Source organism: Lycium ferocissimum, chromosome 10 (assembly GCF_029784015.1).
Source record: "Lycium ferocissimum isolate CSIRO_LF1 chromosome 10, AGI_CSIRO_Lferr_CH_V1, whole genome shotgun sequence".
In the NCBI taxonomy this organism is placed as follows: domain Eukaryota; kingdom Viridiplantae; phylum Streptophyta; class Magnoliopsida; order Solanales; family Solanaceae; genus Lycium; species Lycium ferocissimum.
The window spans coordinates 8,843,847-8,860,807 of record NC_081351.1 but is presented as its reverse complement, the minus strand read 5'-3'; the positions used below and the strand labels follow the sequence as shown (position 1 = coordinate 8,860,807).

Below are 16,961 nucleotides of genomic sequence, written 5' to 3'. Positions count from 1 at the left end.
TAAGCTCACGATTACATTTCAATAATTTAGTTTTGATTTTTACTAGACTTGCTAAGCCAAATCTCGAATTTACCTAATTAAGAAACGATATCAAAATCTCCCAATTGCGGTGTTTAAATCTCATAGATTTATGGTTAAAATTGCACAAAAGTCAAGAATAATCATCTTAAGATGATTAAGTCACATTTCACCCCTTGAATCAAATCTCACAAGCTCCGACTTTCCAAATATGGAAAAATCTAGGTCTATCATTGTTCAAATATATACCAGATTTGTTTCTTCTTCGTAATTGCAAAAGGGCGCCTCGCAATTGCGAAGCACAACCTCTTTTAGTCCTTTCTCGGTTGCGGCCAGGGCCCAGTATTCGTGTAGAACATGCAGATGACAAGTTGGTCAATTACCCGCTTCCTCTTCATGGTTGCATCCAGGGTCCATGTGTTCACGTCGAGTTAACCAGTTGACTCCCGCTTTGGTTATCAGTTGGTCGTGGGCGCGGAGAGTAACACCTCCTTGACCAGTCAATCCTCCAGTTACTCTTTGCAATCGTGGTATCTGATCTCGCGATCGCAATGCACTAGATACCAATAGAAAATCTGCAATAGCAACATAGTTGAATGAGTGTTAAAACATCCTCGAACCCTCGGATTTCAAACTCGACTATCCCAATAAGTCTTAAATGGTTATACAAACTTATTCAATGTTTCAAATCACAATTCTAATGGAAATTGTACATGATTAAGGATCGGATTACTACATCAGGACAACACGATACTAAAAATAATACTCCCTCCGTCCCAAAATGATTGTCTTCCTTTCTTTTTTAGTCTGTCCCAAAAAGATTGGTATCTTTCTATATTTAGAAACAATTTAACTTTATGAGATGATTTACAGTCACACAAATATCCAATGCTTGTTTTGGACCACACATTTCAAAAGTCTTCCTTTATTTCTTAAACTCTGTGCCAAGTCAAACTAGGACAATCTTTTTGGGACGGAGGGAGTATTAGCAATACCAAAAGCAATCAATAGTTCCTTATTATTCACTCCACTGGTATGTAATTTTTTTTTTTCCGAAAAAAGGAAAAGAGGTGTGACGAAAGAATATAGAACCAGACCTAATGCATGGAAAAAACTTATCCATCTTTGTTGTTTATGTTGACCGATATAAATTTATCATAATTAGTTATGAAATGTAGGCAAAAACATGTATTAATAACAAATAATTAGCTATGAATTATGATTGAGTGATAACACTTTATATAAAGTCATATAATTATGTGTTTATTGGGTTAGCACGAGCACCCAGTATTAACAATTTTTTTAAAAAAAATGTAGCCTGGAAGTGAAATTATATTGATCTTTCACGTGTACGATTATGTTAACTAATTACGTACAACACTTAAATCCACGTGTGTAACTAAAGTTTAATGGTTTTATATGCATTCAGAGATCCTTTGTACTAGAGTACCAAATTAAATCCATTCCCTTTGTATTGTTTCTCTATCAACTTTTCGGCTGTTCATTTAATATTATTTGTTGTTCATGCCATTTTCAACACCATTTTGAGAATAAGCAGCTCTTTTTTCATATGGCACTTGACGAAAGATATCAAAAAATTAAACCAGACCCAAACAACGTGGAGAAACACCCCAATTACCCTCTCTCATCTTCGTTCTTCAATTCAGCATTTGAAGTGAGCACAAAATAAATGCAGGTTTTCCTAAATTTTATGTTTGTTTTGATCGCTACTTTGTTGGAGTTCACTAATAGAAAATTACTATTTTTCCATTGAATGTCGGTGGGAAATACCTAAATAGTAGTGTTTTTACATGGAAAAAATAAGAAGTTTCCCAATATTTCAATGAAAACCTGTTTTGTACCATGTGTTTTTCCAGTAAGCTGGTTCGATGGAAATGAGGTGGGAAAGGATCCAGTCATGCGGCCTCTTTAAATTCACCCAATTGTTATTCCAATTCGGTGATTAATATATGTGACCAGCGAGGTGTTTTTTTACTGATTCCTTTAATTTTAGCCGCGGTTGAAACGTATAGTTCCTAGAGCTAATTATCAAATTCTTCTTACGGAATGATTGCAAAAGTGATCTTATTTTTTATATTTTATTATGATATTGGAAGGGGTGGGCATGATACGGTAGATATCGATTACCACACCAAAAGGCATGCCGGTGCACTAAGCTCCCGCTATTTACGGAATCCTAGAAAAGGCCGGACCATAAGGGTATATTTTACGCAATCTAATCCTGCATTTTTTTTATAGGTATTCGGTGCGGTATTCGGTATTTATAGAAAATATACTGAAATACTGAATACTGTACCCAAGTATATAGTTACATATACAATTCATTTATATTATTAGAATACTAACAAATGTATAAAATAGTATTAGCAAAAAACTAATTGTTTTGACATTGGAATTTTGACTGCTCTATCTTGAGTGAAATATTTTTTATGTGTAATTGATTAACGAAGGGAATTGCTTGTACTTTCTTTTAGATATTTTTACATGTGTAAAGTGTTAGTATGATATAATTGAGATGTTTCTTGGCCGAAGTCATAATTCTCTTTTATATGAGTATATGTAAGTCAAAGTTAAACAAACTATGGTTACCGATTTAAAACATCAAAAGTGAACTTGAAAATACTAAATCGTACAAAATTAATTTGATATGGTCATGATGTATAGTGTTGACACCCGATTTTGTCCCGCCCCTTTTCCGAAATTTTTATTTGCAAATAGTCATATATATTTTTCCACAATTATTTGCCTTCTATTAATATAGTCGTTTATTATTATTATTATTATTATTATTATTATTATTATTATTATTATTATTATTATTATTATTATTATTATTATTATTATTATTATTATTATTATTATTATATTTATTATTATTATTATTATTATTATTATTATTATTATTATTATTATTATTATTATTATTATTATTATTATTATTATTATTATTATTATTATTATTACTATAATCGCAAGCATTATTATTATTATTATATATTATTATTATTATTATTATTATTATTATTATTATTACTATTATTACTATTATTATTATTATTATTATTATTATTATTATTATTATTATTATTATTATTATTATTATTATTATTATTATTGTTTCATTATATTGCACCACTTAATGTCATAATCGCCATGATCGCTTTTCACATCTTACGCATCGCATTTATTTTATATATTTAGACATAGCATTTACTTACTTTTAAACTTTAAAAAATATTATCGCGCGGCTATTACAATATATTTTATATTAAGCAATACTTTAGCACACGCTAATATATAAGTAATTAAAGAGTGTCTTTCATTTTGATTTAGGAGTCCCAATAAATATAAGGAAGAGAAATTTAAGTCCAGAACAAGTGGCCCGAATTTAGGCCATCAGAAATGGCCCATTTGGGCATCTCTTAAAAATCAGCCCAAATATACATCCCAATATTACCGACCCGACCCGTTACGTCTAAAAAATCAACTAGGTTTGAACGCTTTTCATCAACTACTCCACAGCAGCGCCGTTGCCTTCTTCACCTCTAATTTTGGCTAAACTGTCTCTCTTCTCAGCCATGAACAGAGATTGTTCACTCCGCTTTTGTGCAAGCTTTGGCTTGTTTCGATATTTACCAGAGCCCTTTATGTCCTTTTGATTATACAACGTTCATATTTTCAAAGATTGAAACTGATGGCAGAGATTTTCTTCTGCCACGATCTTGACTGATCCTAAACAACTATTTCGAAATGCAAAATCTAACCTTTTGAAATCCCGCCCAAATGTTACCCCTAAAACCCTAGTTCGTCACTATAAATAATAGCGTTCGGAGTTCATTGAGGGAGGAAGAAAAATCGCCACTGCTTACTCACAGTCCTACGTTCCAAAACTTTTCTTTCCTAAGAAAAATCCAGCTTCTTTTGTTTCAGTGGCTTTTTCTAAAAAACCAAACAGAAGCGTTTTAGCTTTGGTTTGAGTCGAGGCGTAAACGGCGTGGCCCGAGATCCCCGTCCCTGTTCACTGCACCAGTGAAAGGTGATCCTTTCTCCTTTAAATTGTCTCACGTTTTTTTTTGTTTTGTTCTAATAGTTAGTTCATTATGTGTTTTAGTTACTATTTGATTGCTTCTTGGTAGTATTAGTATTAAGTATGTTTGATATATGTTTAATCGATGTTTCGATTAACTAATCTAGCTTAAAACATGTTTAGGGAATACCTAGCTGCCTTTAGTTAATAGTGTTAATGTTAGTTTATGCAGGATTGATATGTATATAGTTGCTGTTTGGTTAAGCTGCTGCTCTATATTAGCTTAAAACATGTAGAATGGTTAAAGATTGGCTAGATATTTCTCTGTAAATGAGTAACTTAGCTTGATTAACGCACATGTGGCTGCCAGTTTAAGTTGTTGGTCGTTTTGGCTAATCACGTTTTGTAGTTGTTAGTTTTGGGACATTGGTTAAATACGTCTATAAATGTCAATACGCAGCTCACTTTGATTATTGTTTCAGTTGGTAGCTTACCCTTTCTGCCATGTTAGGCTGAATTGTTTTGGTGTTAACTCAGTCCAAATAATATATTTCTGGTTTGAGCTTAGTCTTATGTATTCATAGTCCATTTACCTGCTTATGCTTGGACACATTAATGTATCAGTTTGGTTGGTGATCATTAGACATGATTTAGTTGGACCTATCGTTATTGGGATGGACTATAAGTTATCCGTGATCAGTACGAGATTTGTCGATGGATTGGGTAACACAATAGAATTAAAAGAAATTATGGTACGATTTGGAAACTAGGTAATAACTTATAAGTGGTTGGTAGTTTGTACGAGGCATGTTTAAGGATTTAGTTCAAAAATGAGACTCAAGCTATCTAGACTTTGATATCTTGATAGATATTTCTTATGTGACATTTAGATAAGGAATACTTGAATGGCCGGGAGCTTGAAACTATTGATTTGAATTTCAGCATATACGCCTACACTATGATTAATATGCTAGGATAGATTGATTACCTAAGATTGAATGTAGCATACATTTGCTGTACTTGTGTAAACACCTTTATTTGCTAAAAAGTAATCCTATGCAACATGCACATCGTTTGTCTGTCCAAAATCTATTTAAAGCTTAGGAATACTTCCTCCAATTTTGAGAGCTTCACTACACGATAGTTGTTGATGGTTTAGTGTCTTAAAAAAAAAGTGAAGTAGGCTGTTATTAATTGTGGGGGGGGGGGGGGGGGGGTTCTAGTTTTTTTTTTTTATACATCTTTAAATGATCTTAACACATCTTATGCCTGGAAGATTGCATTGGGTAGTAGTACTTATTAATTTCCTATAAGTAACTTACGGTATTACTTTGAGTAACCTGCCATTTTTTTAATTTGAATCTGTCAGATAACTAAATTAGCCATTAGCACATTATCTTTCAAATTAATTATTGGAGTAGTAATTGAATGGAGAACTTCAGCTATATGCGCTTTAACAAGCTGGCAGTTTAAGAGCAATTGTTAAGTAGGCATTGCAAAAACTTTTGAATCGCAATCCTTTATCCTCATTACTTAAGCTGTGGTTTATCGCCATGAAACCTGCCTTTAAGTTTTCGTGCTGAAATGTTTATTGCTATGAAACCTGCCTTCAAATCAGTAGCTAAGTCAGTAAAGTCAAGTCCCTAAAAATGGTTCGCATAGTGATTCTTTGAATCCTGCCGATTTTACTTGTGCTAGCAATTAAGTTTCGCGTTTTCTTTTTTCTTTGTTTTCTTTTGCAATTTATATTTTATTGGGCTTGGCTGGTTTGCTATAGAATTCCTCTTTGTCTATTATTTTCCTTAATAAATCTGTTTCATTTCCTAATTCTCTTATTGTCCTTTTCTTTTGCATGTACACTTTGGGGGGGCGACATGGAGTCTTCATAAAAGACTCTCACCGCCGCAAGCGATCTCGTTGAGATTAATGTTTGCCGCCGTTAAATCCAAGACATTTCGTTTACATCTCCAGCGATACCTCTCATGCTTTCGAAAACGCACCCAAACAGAATACAACAGAGGGGAAGAAACAACGGAATTCCCCTCCTATCGCGTCAATAAATTTTATGTTTTATATATTTCTTAGAGATCGTCTGACTTGTTAGAGTATTTTACTTCATAGGTATTGTCAAGTTAAGAGTACTACAATAGTTAATCTCATGGGGTAGTTTAGAGATGATGGATTAAAGTTTAATAAATTTGGAAATGACGTCTTAAAGATTTGGTTAACTTAATCTATTTTCATAAGTTAAGGTATATTTTTAGTTATTAATTTTTATAGAAGTTTATCTCTAACTATACTTTAGATCAATAGTAATTTTTAATTCAGTCACACCAACTGAAATAAAAAAATGTCTTTGAGCACTAATAACAATTTTGGATAATAACCTTACATTTTTTAATTTAATCGAGCAACCTTTTTGTGAATTAAAAGTTATCACTTTTACTTAACTCCCCTTTAAATAAGTGGCATTTCATCCTTAAGTTACTAAACCTTTTTAAACAAAAGGCTCAAGTTTGTGTTTTATTCAAATAATTTTCTCAACGTATGAGTCAGATTATTGCTAACTTCAAACCTGAACCTTCAAGTTTCTTTAAAGCAGTATTTATGTACAACCCCCTTTAAATTTATATGAGATATTTTTTTTTGAAAATAAGTGACACCAAGATATATGATTTATAAAAAAAAAAAAAAAAATGATTTTCAGTCCTTTTTGAAAATAGCTATTTCTTTATTTAAGTCTAGAAAAAATGCATTATTTATTTGCAAAGTCCTCTATTTTAATTACTTATATACTTTTATGAAAGATCTTTTTCTTAAATTATTTATAAGATATTAATTTACTGTACTTCGTCTTAATTTCTAATATTAACCTAAGTTTGGCCGGTAAACCGTAGTTGACGGATCCTAGAGGATGCCTAACCCCTTCCCTTTAGGATAATTAGAACCCTTACCTAGAATTGAAAATTAAGCAGACCATTAATGGAGGTTTAGTTAGCTTTACCTTAGTTAATAATTAGGTGCCCTAATTCACCTTAAAATCAATTAGGTGGCGACTCCTAAAATAAAGCAAAAATAGGAATCTCCAATATGTTGTACTCCGCTTTGACCCGGTCTAAATGGGGTATGACATATAGTATTTTTAAAAATCGAAAATCAAAATTAACGAACCAAAATTTCCAATATTGCACCGTACTATGCAGTACCATGCCCACCCCTACTAGAGGGGATCCCACCCCCAAAAAAAAACCCCAGTCTCTCCAACTCCCTAACCATTATAGCCAAAGGAGGCATACCAAACAACTTTCATGATCCAAATCATATTGCGTGGACGTTATTCTACGTACTTAAGTGATTCACTTAAAAGTTGAAGATTGAATATATCGACAACCTTTTAAATTTATCAACAAATTTCATTTAAACACTCGAATTCGACATGTTTCAATTAAGCACCCTGAACTTATGATAAAATGTTCCTATTAGACACTTTCGGCTCATATTTTCGAAAATCTTAAAATATGTCTGGATATCATATTTACTTTTTTGTATCAATTTACAAATGGAAAAAAATGTAAGTTCGCACAGACTCGAAAGTCATGACTTCAAACACGTTAGCCTGAAAAAAAAAAATCTGAGTGTCATATATTTATATATATATATATATATATATATACATACATACATTTTTTTTTTTTGTCAATATATGAAAATTTGAAAAATTTAATTTGAGACATCGAGGACCGATTTTATAACATATAAGATAACTTCAGACATAACTGCCTTAATAGACAACTATATTAATGTATATAGAGATATTATTCTTTTATTTACTAAAATTATACAGATGTGAAAACTAGAAAATGTATTCGAACATCGGCGATTGAGGTTTTTATTAAAATATAAGAACTTCAGACAATTAGTCTGTCCGAAAAAATACCTAAGCATCATATTTCTGTGTGTATCAATTTAAAAATGAGAAAAATATAAAAACAGATAGTAGGGACAGATGTTTTTATAAGGATATAAGATAAACTCATAATCGTCAAATAGGATCTCTTGACCTCTTATAATTGAAAAAAGAAAAAAATGTCTTTTTTCAGATCTCTTATGTGTTTTTTTTCATATCTCTTATGTGTAAAAAACGAAGATTTCTTGTAAAATAAGTCATAAAACTAAAAAAAAAAAATTGTAAAGGGCCAAAAATCAATTTCTCCCGCTTTTATAAAACATACAATAACTTCACACATGACTGCCAAAAAAAGTATCTGAGTATCAAATTTCTTCCTGTATCTATTTAAAAATGGGAAATGTAAGTTTGGACATCCACGACCAAAGTTTTTATTAAAATAATAAGATAACTTTAAACATGTCTGTCTGAATAAGTATCTTATCATATTTTCTTTTTGTATATCAATTTTAAAAATTAGAAAAATGTAACATATCTTTCTTTCTTTTTTTTTTCTTTTTTTTTTTTTTTTAAAGCAAAGCAATGTAACATATATCGAAAGCTAGGGACCGCGTTTTTTATTAAAATATAAGATAACTTCAGAATTGTCTGTCTGAAAGTATATCTGAGTATCATATATTATTTTTGTGTATCAACTTAAGAAATCAGAAAGTGTAACTTCGGACATCACAGATCGAAGATATAAAATATAGGGACCTCCCTCAGGTTTCACTTAATAATAACTCTGACTTCTCTTATGATTTACGATATTATATTTACCTCGCTTATTCTAATTTTTTATAACAATTCTATTAACCTATTTATTATTAATATAAAAAATTATATTTTTAACATTGTACCCCCTTTCTAATATACTAGTTTTTGTTTAATAAAGGGAAAAGGGTCAAAAATGTCCCTGAATTATTCGAAATAGATCAATTTTACCATATGTTATTTTTGGCTCAAAAACACCCCGTCGTTAATTAACTAGCTCAAAAATGCCCTCCAACTAGCCAAATAACTCAAAAATACTCTTTCTTCAGACGGTTGTTTCAAAATTAAAAAAAAAAAAAAAAAAAAAAAAAAAGACCAGTTTTGCTCTTGTTCTTTCCAAAGTTCTTTGGTCGGGGTTGGGGGGATGGGGAGGGTTAAATGTGTGAGAATATAATAACAACGCACGAAAATAAGCAGTACAAAGACTTTCTATTTTAACAAATAAAAAATGAGGACATATAGCTTTTCTTCTTCTTTTGGTTCCTTACGCATTAAGGTATGAGTCATTATTTCTGAATATGAGATTATGTACCTTTTCTTACATTATTATTCAAAAGATTATTTTTCTACATTAATAATTATAAATTTATTTACTAACTCTAAGAATGATATGATTTAAAAAAATAAGAAATAGACATTGGTACGTTATATTACGTATTGTAACATTATGTCATTCCATGTGTTAGTCGAGGATATAATAATCTTGAAAGGAAACAATAGGATACATGTTTACTTGGCAAAATTATTTTTAATAAATTTTATATTACATAAAATAGATAATGTATAATAATTGTTATTTAAGATAGTCAATGTAATCTCATAATCTTCAATATAATTGATAAAGTCTTTACGATTAAGAGCATTTGACCCGAAATGGATGGAAAAATGGCCCCATTTCGAATAGTTCATGGGCAAAATTTGCCCATTTTCTCTTGTTTAGGAGCAACTGTTAGAAGGAAGGGTATTTTTGAGTTATTTGATTAGTTGAAGGGCATTTTTAAGCTAGTTGACTAACATCAAGGGCATTTTTGAGCCAAGAACATAACGGAGGGTAAAATTGATCTATTTCGAATAGTTCAAGAGTATTTTTGGCCTTTACCCCTTTACTAAATTATGTTGAAGTAAGAATTCTAAATCCATTGAGCAGAAGGTCATCCCTACTTTGTAAACACAATGCACTCCACGTTCTTCTTCTCGTGAACAAGTGAAAAGGTTACCTTTTATGCTGACAGTGAATGGTTTATTTTGTTATTGAGAAGAACTTTGGATTTGCCGGGTTGATGGGGTTAAGATTGTGAATTGATATGAATGAGAATTACAGAAACCATAGTTGATTACTTAGTCTCTTTATTTGTTTAAATTGAAAAGATTGAGCGTTAGTCTTTATTTCTTCTGGTTATGTGAATTGTGTGTTGTTCTGGGAGAGCCAAACAATGTAACTACTTACTTCTTAAAAAAATTATATAAAAAAAGGGGATAAGATTGTGAATTGATATGAATGAGAATTACAGAAACCATAGTTGATTACTTAGTCTCTTTGTTTGTTTAAATTGAAAAGATTGAGCGTTAGTCTTTATTTCTTCTGGTTATGTGAATTGTGTTTTGTTCTGGGAGAGCCAAACAACGTAACTACTTATTTCTAAGAGAGGTGATTGTAATGTTGTAAACCATAAGAGAGGTCAATATTATGAATCGAAAATTGAGAGATCTTTGAAATCATTCCTAAAGTATAAGATATTTTATCAATTTAAAAATATGAAAATGTAAGTTTGGAATATTGGGGACAGAAGTCTTTATAAAATATAACTTCAGCATTGTCATTTCAATTCTATCATTAAACAATAAAAAGGATTATAAGTTGTACTCATATATATTCATAGATTGCTCCATGACTTAGCTAGATTTGAGGGATTGAAATTCCGCTTAATTTATGTATTACTTCTCCACCTTTATATCACGAGAACGTCTTAGTTATGTTATTGAGCATGTTTTTACATTGTTAGTTAGTAATCAGCTCAGAACCTCGTTGATACCAATTACGAAATAAGTACCAAATTTTACTTGTGATGCACATTTTATTGGAAAAGTGATTTTATCATTTTTTTTTTTAATTTTTCATCCGGTGTACGGCACCCGCATTAGAGCCCGATTAAATCCGAATTCGCGCTGCGTAGGATCCATTCGGAAGAAGCGCTTCCTACCAAGAATTTTTCTATACCCAGGACTCGAACCGGAAACTTCTGGTTAAGGAAGGAGCAGCCCCATCTATTGCACTACATTCTTTAGTGGTTTTATCAATTTGAATATGTGAAACACCTAAATAGATAAAACTATTTTAATGGCATTTTCGAAATGAAAAATAAAATTTTAATAAACATAGTACTTTGGTTACACACGATGATTTGTACGTTATAGTTGGATAGATTTTCGATAACAATATACAGACAAGAACCAATTCAAGATGGCATGCACCAAATAAAAGTAGCAACGGAAGTTCCCTAAAAATAGGGAAATACAAGAAATTCAATGCGCAAAAGATACTAACAAAAGTCGAAAGCTTTCTAGAATTTGGACTTATAACTTAAATTTTAAAAGAATCAAATTTATCTTCAAAGTGCAAAAGTAAAGCGCTTTATTATTTTCTTTAATATTAATTATATAACAAATAAAAACACCAAAACTTTAAATGGTACATGCTCTTGATCTTGACTAAATCATGGTCTACCATGAAGAAGATCCATAGTTTAGTAGGAAGCTAAAGAATAATATGTGATAAAATTAAGATGAGATTCTGTGTAGATTTTTTACAAAAAAGATCTTTTTAGCCAGTTTGCGATTGCAAATGATCGAACCATACTTGCGTTTCTAAATTTTTGAGCCAGTATTCTTATGATAAATAAAATAAACTTGTCGTTATCAGCAATTGTATGCTTCTCTTGCTATATAAAGAGCTAATTCCTCCACCAATATTGCAAAAAGCACAAACTAGTTTAGTTCCAATATGGGAACACCACCAAAGTTGGGTCAATGGCCCCTTCTTGTTTATGCTTTTGCCTTTTCCTTGATAGCCGCTGGTGTAGCAGCTGATTATAAGCCTCACATATATGATTCATCATCTTTGTCATACCATTATAAGTCACGACTTCCTCCGCCTCCGTCACCTTCTTCCCGACGTCCTTACTATTATAAATCACCGGTGCCACCTTTCTCCCGACGTCCTTACTATTATAAATCACCACCACTATCTTCTCCCCACCATCCTTTCGATTATAAATCGCCAATGCCACCTTCTCACCGACGTCCTTACAATTATAAATCATCACCACCGCCGCCATCTTCTCCTCGACATCCTTACCATTATTATAAATCACCACCGCCACCTTCTCCCCGACGCCCTAACTATTATAAATCACCACCTCTACCTTCTCCCCGGCGTCCTTACTATTATAAATCACCAACACCACCTTCTCACCGACGTCCTTACTATTATAAATCACCACCACCGCCGCCACCTTCTCCACGACGTCTTTACAATTATAAATCACCACCGCCACCTTCTCCTCGACGTCCTTACTATTATAAATCACCACCGCCACCTTCTCCCCGACGACCTTACTATTATAAATCACCACCGCCGCCGTCACCATCACCACCTCTTCCATATTATTACAAATCCCCACCATCACCTTCTCCATCTCCACCACCACCACCATCAATCATTTCTCCTCCATTTTCATCACCATCTCCATCTCCATTGCCACAACCATCGACTATACCTATTGCTGAACCATTTCCATCTCCATCACCGCCACTACCATCCACCACACCTATCACTGAACCATCTCCATCTCCATCTCCATTGCCACCACTATCGACTACACCTATTGCCGAACCATTTCCATCTCCATCGTTGCTACTACCATCCATTACACCTATTGTTGAACCATTTCCATCTCCATTGGCTACACCTATCGTTGAACCATCTCTATCTCCATCACCAACTCCATCTCCATCTCCATTGCCGCCACCATTTACTACACCTATTGCTGAACCTTTTCCATCTCCATCGTTGCCACCATCTTTGATTACACCTATCGCTGAACCATTTCCATCTCCATCACCGCCACCACCATCGACTGCACCTATCGTCGAACCATCTCTATCTCCATCAGTGTCTCCAACTTTACCTATATCACCATCTCCATCTCAATCTCCATCATCGTTGTTGCCTTCATCTCCATCTCCGCCACCTCTAATAAAGACCCCCACTCCTCCATCAAAGTCACCACCTCCACCATGCTACAATAAATCTCTTCCCCCACCATTTTTATTCAATCTTCCACTACCATATCCCTTTAATCGGCCTCCACCTCCGTCATCAAATTGTAAGTCTCCTCCACCACCTCTAATAAAATCCCTGGCACCACCACCTCCGGTGAAGTCCCTGCCTCCACCATGCTATAACAAATCACCTCCCCCACCATCTGTTTTCAATATTCCACTAGCATTTCCTTTTAACCGAGCTCCACCTCCACCATCTAATTGTAAGTCTCCTTCACCACCTCCGTTAAACTCCCCGCCTCCTCCACATCATCCATCTTCACCACCTTCGGTAAAGTCTCCGCCTTCTCCACATTATCCATCTTCACCACCTTCGGTAAAGTCTCCGCCTCCTCCATCAAAGTCTCCACCTCCACCACCACGTTCGATATTTTCCATTCCACTACCTCCACTATTGCCACATTTTCCCTTTCATCGAGCACCCTAGTACTACAACTGACCTTCACTGCCATTGAAATCTCTTGGTTATCACTATACATCTTCTTCTCGTCCGGCATAACTAAAATAAGTTTCACTTACAATAATTGCATCTTATCTCATTTGAAATGTACAATCAATTTGTGTTTCTCTTTTGAGAGATTTTGCTTATTGATATTGTAATAATTTTTCTTTCCTAACTTAGTGAATTCTTAATAAAAATGATCGGAAAAAAATCCTACTTCGGTTGTGTTTATGCTATTCATGTATCTTTTGCTTCCCTATGCTAATAAGTAAAATTGTTGTTTAGTTTGCAATCATAGTATTCTCTGAGTCACATTTTTTCTATCACTAAATATGACGCAAATTCTTAATGTTAATCTGAGTTGTACATTCATCGGTAGTAGGGTAACAAACTATCAACCTATAGTTGGGAAATTATTTTTGAAAGAAAAAAAAGTTATATTATACTTGAAATTTAAATACTTTCTAAATGTTCCATCCAAAGATTACCATCAATCTATTGTTCCACTTTATTAATATTTCCAGAAAAATGGAAAACTCTTAAATCGCCAAAAAATTGAGTTACACGTACATTTCAAACAATGAATTATTGTAACAAATTCTATGAACCTTGTGAATGGTTCAGTGCTCCATTTCAATTTGTTTGTCTGGTTTTGACTTCGCATGAAGTATAAGAAAGTATAGAAGACTTTTGAATCTTGTGGTCTTAAACTACAGATATGTAAAATGTATCAAAATGTCCTTTAATCTTGTGGTCTTAAACATGTCATGGACAAATATGGAATTAAAGAGTTGCCAAAAAAAAAAAAAAAAAAAAAAAAAGGAAAAGAGACATTATTTTTAAAACGGATTAAAAAGGAAAGTAAGATAAACAAATTGAAACGGAATGGAGGAAGTATATAATAATATTTTATTAAATAATTTCGGCATAGGACAATTTATAATTTCTTTTTGATTAAAGTCAATCCCAGTGCCAATTAACATGTGGTCATGACTGCTATGTCGTTGATCCATACTTTGAATATTATCAACCAAAGAATATGTACATATATAACAATTAGATTTGTAAGTGGTGAATAGAATATGTGGACGAATTTAATTTTTTGGTTAATATGGAATTTTAGTGGGTACGTATATGTTCATATATATATATATATATATATATATATATATATATATATATATATATATATATATATATATATATATATATATACGAATGTGATATAACGTGAGCTATAGTAGATTTTGTAAGATAATAACAATCATGAACTGAAAAGGACGAGCTAATCAACGTATAGAATGAGCTCGATTTAGTGGAACTTCTCGGATCCGGACCAAAATACTTGAGGAGATCTTTATAATATTTGCTGATTACATTGTTGTGGAATGAGAAAAAACCAACCTCCTAAGGGAAAGAATAGCCCTATATTTATAGGTCACAATAAATGGGCCTTAATACAATACTAAAAAGCCTTTCTAGTAAAACCCTAAAATGGATAAGGCTGGTCCTTACGGTCTGACGCCCGTACTATTGTCAGCGCAAGTGACGGAACGGTTGGGCGACGCGTGGCCTGCTCCATAACAGATTTTTCGGGCCTATGCAAAGCGTGTTATCTAGGCTCGGATTTATCGTGTCCGGTGAAATACCCAAGGTGTTGAGGCAGAGTTGATCATGTCCGTGACCCCTCAGTTCTAGACGTTACTCCGGCTTCCCTCGGACACAAGTCTATCCGATTTTTACCGTATACAGATAGTCCCCACACTTTCTGGATCAAAGTTACACTGAAGTGACGGGAAGTGGAAAAAAAGAAAAACTTCCTCCAGTAACTTCCTCATTAAGTTTATTCAATCCTCGAAAATAAGCAGGAACTGAAACGCCTCTTCACGTCACATCCTTCTGACTTCGGCCACGTGTTGCCTTTCGGTTGGCCAGCCTCGGTAACCGCCTTAGGGTCACGTCACTTCAAGTCACGTCTCATTAATTTTCGAACACGTGTCCTTCCCCGGTTGGCTAGCCTCGGTAACTGTCACAGCGATCCGTCTATATAAGGGGATTCCCATTTTTTACTTTTCACATTTCACCTTTCACTTTCACCTCTCCTTAACTCCGCTTCTTTGCTTAATCCACTCCGTGGCCTCATAATCTCCTTATCTTCTACCATCAATCTTCATCCTTTTGAAACAAACCTTCATATCTTTCAAGCCCAGGCCTTCATCCCAAGGCTTCATAGCTTCATCCAAGCCTTCAAATCTTCATAAATTCATATTTGATCAAAATGTTGACAAACACGGACTCTGCTTCTCAGAATATACCCTCAGTTTCTTCATTGAATACCGAACCTACTACTAAACCCGGGGGTAAAGTAATTTTTCAACCGACAGCCAAAGACATAATACCATCGAAGCCCAATTTCAACCACGAATTTGCTATTGAAAAAGCAGTGCAGACTTCGGACCGGGGTTTCGATGTAAGACGTTACCCTTCATCGATCACAGAAGAGCATCTTCCTCAAATTCGGGCTGAGTGTGGCTGAGACAATCGGCCCGTTCAAATTTTTGTTCCTGGTGATGATTAATCCGTCACCGATTTCAAAGAAGGGTTTCTATATGTTTACACGTATCTGTTCACTCTCAAGTTCAACCCTCCGATTGATCTGGTGATTCTCGAGATATGCTGAACATATAATGTGTGCCTTGCCCAGATTGGCCCGAATATCTGGAGGGTCGTGGCCTGTCCCCGTCTTTTGGCGAATAACGTCAACCAAGAATTCACATTGTCACACTTCATTCGGTTATACTGCCTGAGAATCTTTCGCAGGGGTGTGATAAAGGTCTCCAAACGAGGCAAAAATCCAATCATTTTCAGTGTTGACAAGGATAGGGATAGAGGCTGGCTCGAGCGTTTCGTCCGGGTTAGGACCTCGGACATTATACCTTCCGATTATATGCCTTTTCCTAAGAAGTGGAACGACAAACATAAGTTTCTTAGATTTACCTTTTCCACGTACCTTCGAGCATTTCTTCTTCTCTTTTTTATTTTGTCCGATATTACAGCTGAGGCATGGCTTCCACCCACTACTTCGGGTTTTGCCGAATGGATCGAAGCAATCATTGGCCAACACTTGCATGAAGAACGGACATGGGCAAATTTGTCCCAAGACCAGTGGGTTGCGCAAAACCACGATAACCTTTCATTTCCTTTGACCCTTGTCATATTTTTCCCGCCTCGTCTTTTTTCTATGGAACCACGACCAGCACCAACGGAGGAGCCCGCAACACCGGGTGAGGACTTTAACATAGCAGGGTCAGCTCAGCTTATTGCTGCGACTGAAAAGAAAAAGAGGAAACCCTCAACCAAAGGCCAAAAGAAGAAGAAAAGGTCGAGGGATG

General features: G+C 34.1%; 1 protein-coding gene across 1 annotated transcript; it reads left to right on the top strand.

Moving 5' to 3' along the window:
• The first annotated feature begins 11,775 nt into the window (after positions 1 to 11,775).
• LOC132034549 (extensin-2-like) lies at positions 11,776 to 13,842 on the top strand. The gene has a single exon (XM_059424949.1). The coding sequence runs from the start codon at positions 11,788 to 11,790 to the stop codon at positions 13,552 to 13,554; it is 1,767 nt and encodes a 588-aa protein (XP_059280932.1). The 5' UTR covers positions 11,776 to 11,787; the 3' UTR covers positions 13,555 to 13,842.
• Positions 13,843 to 16,961: the final 3,119 nt, after the last annotated feature.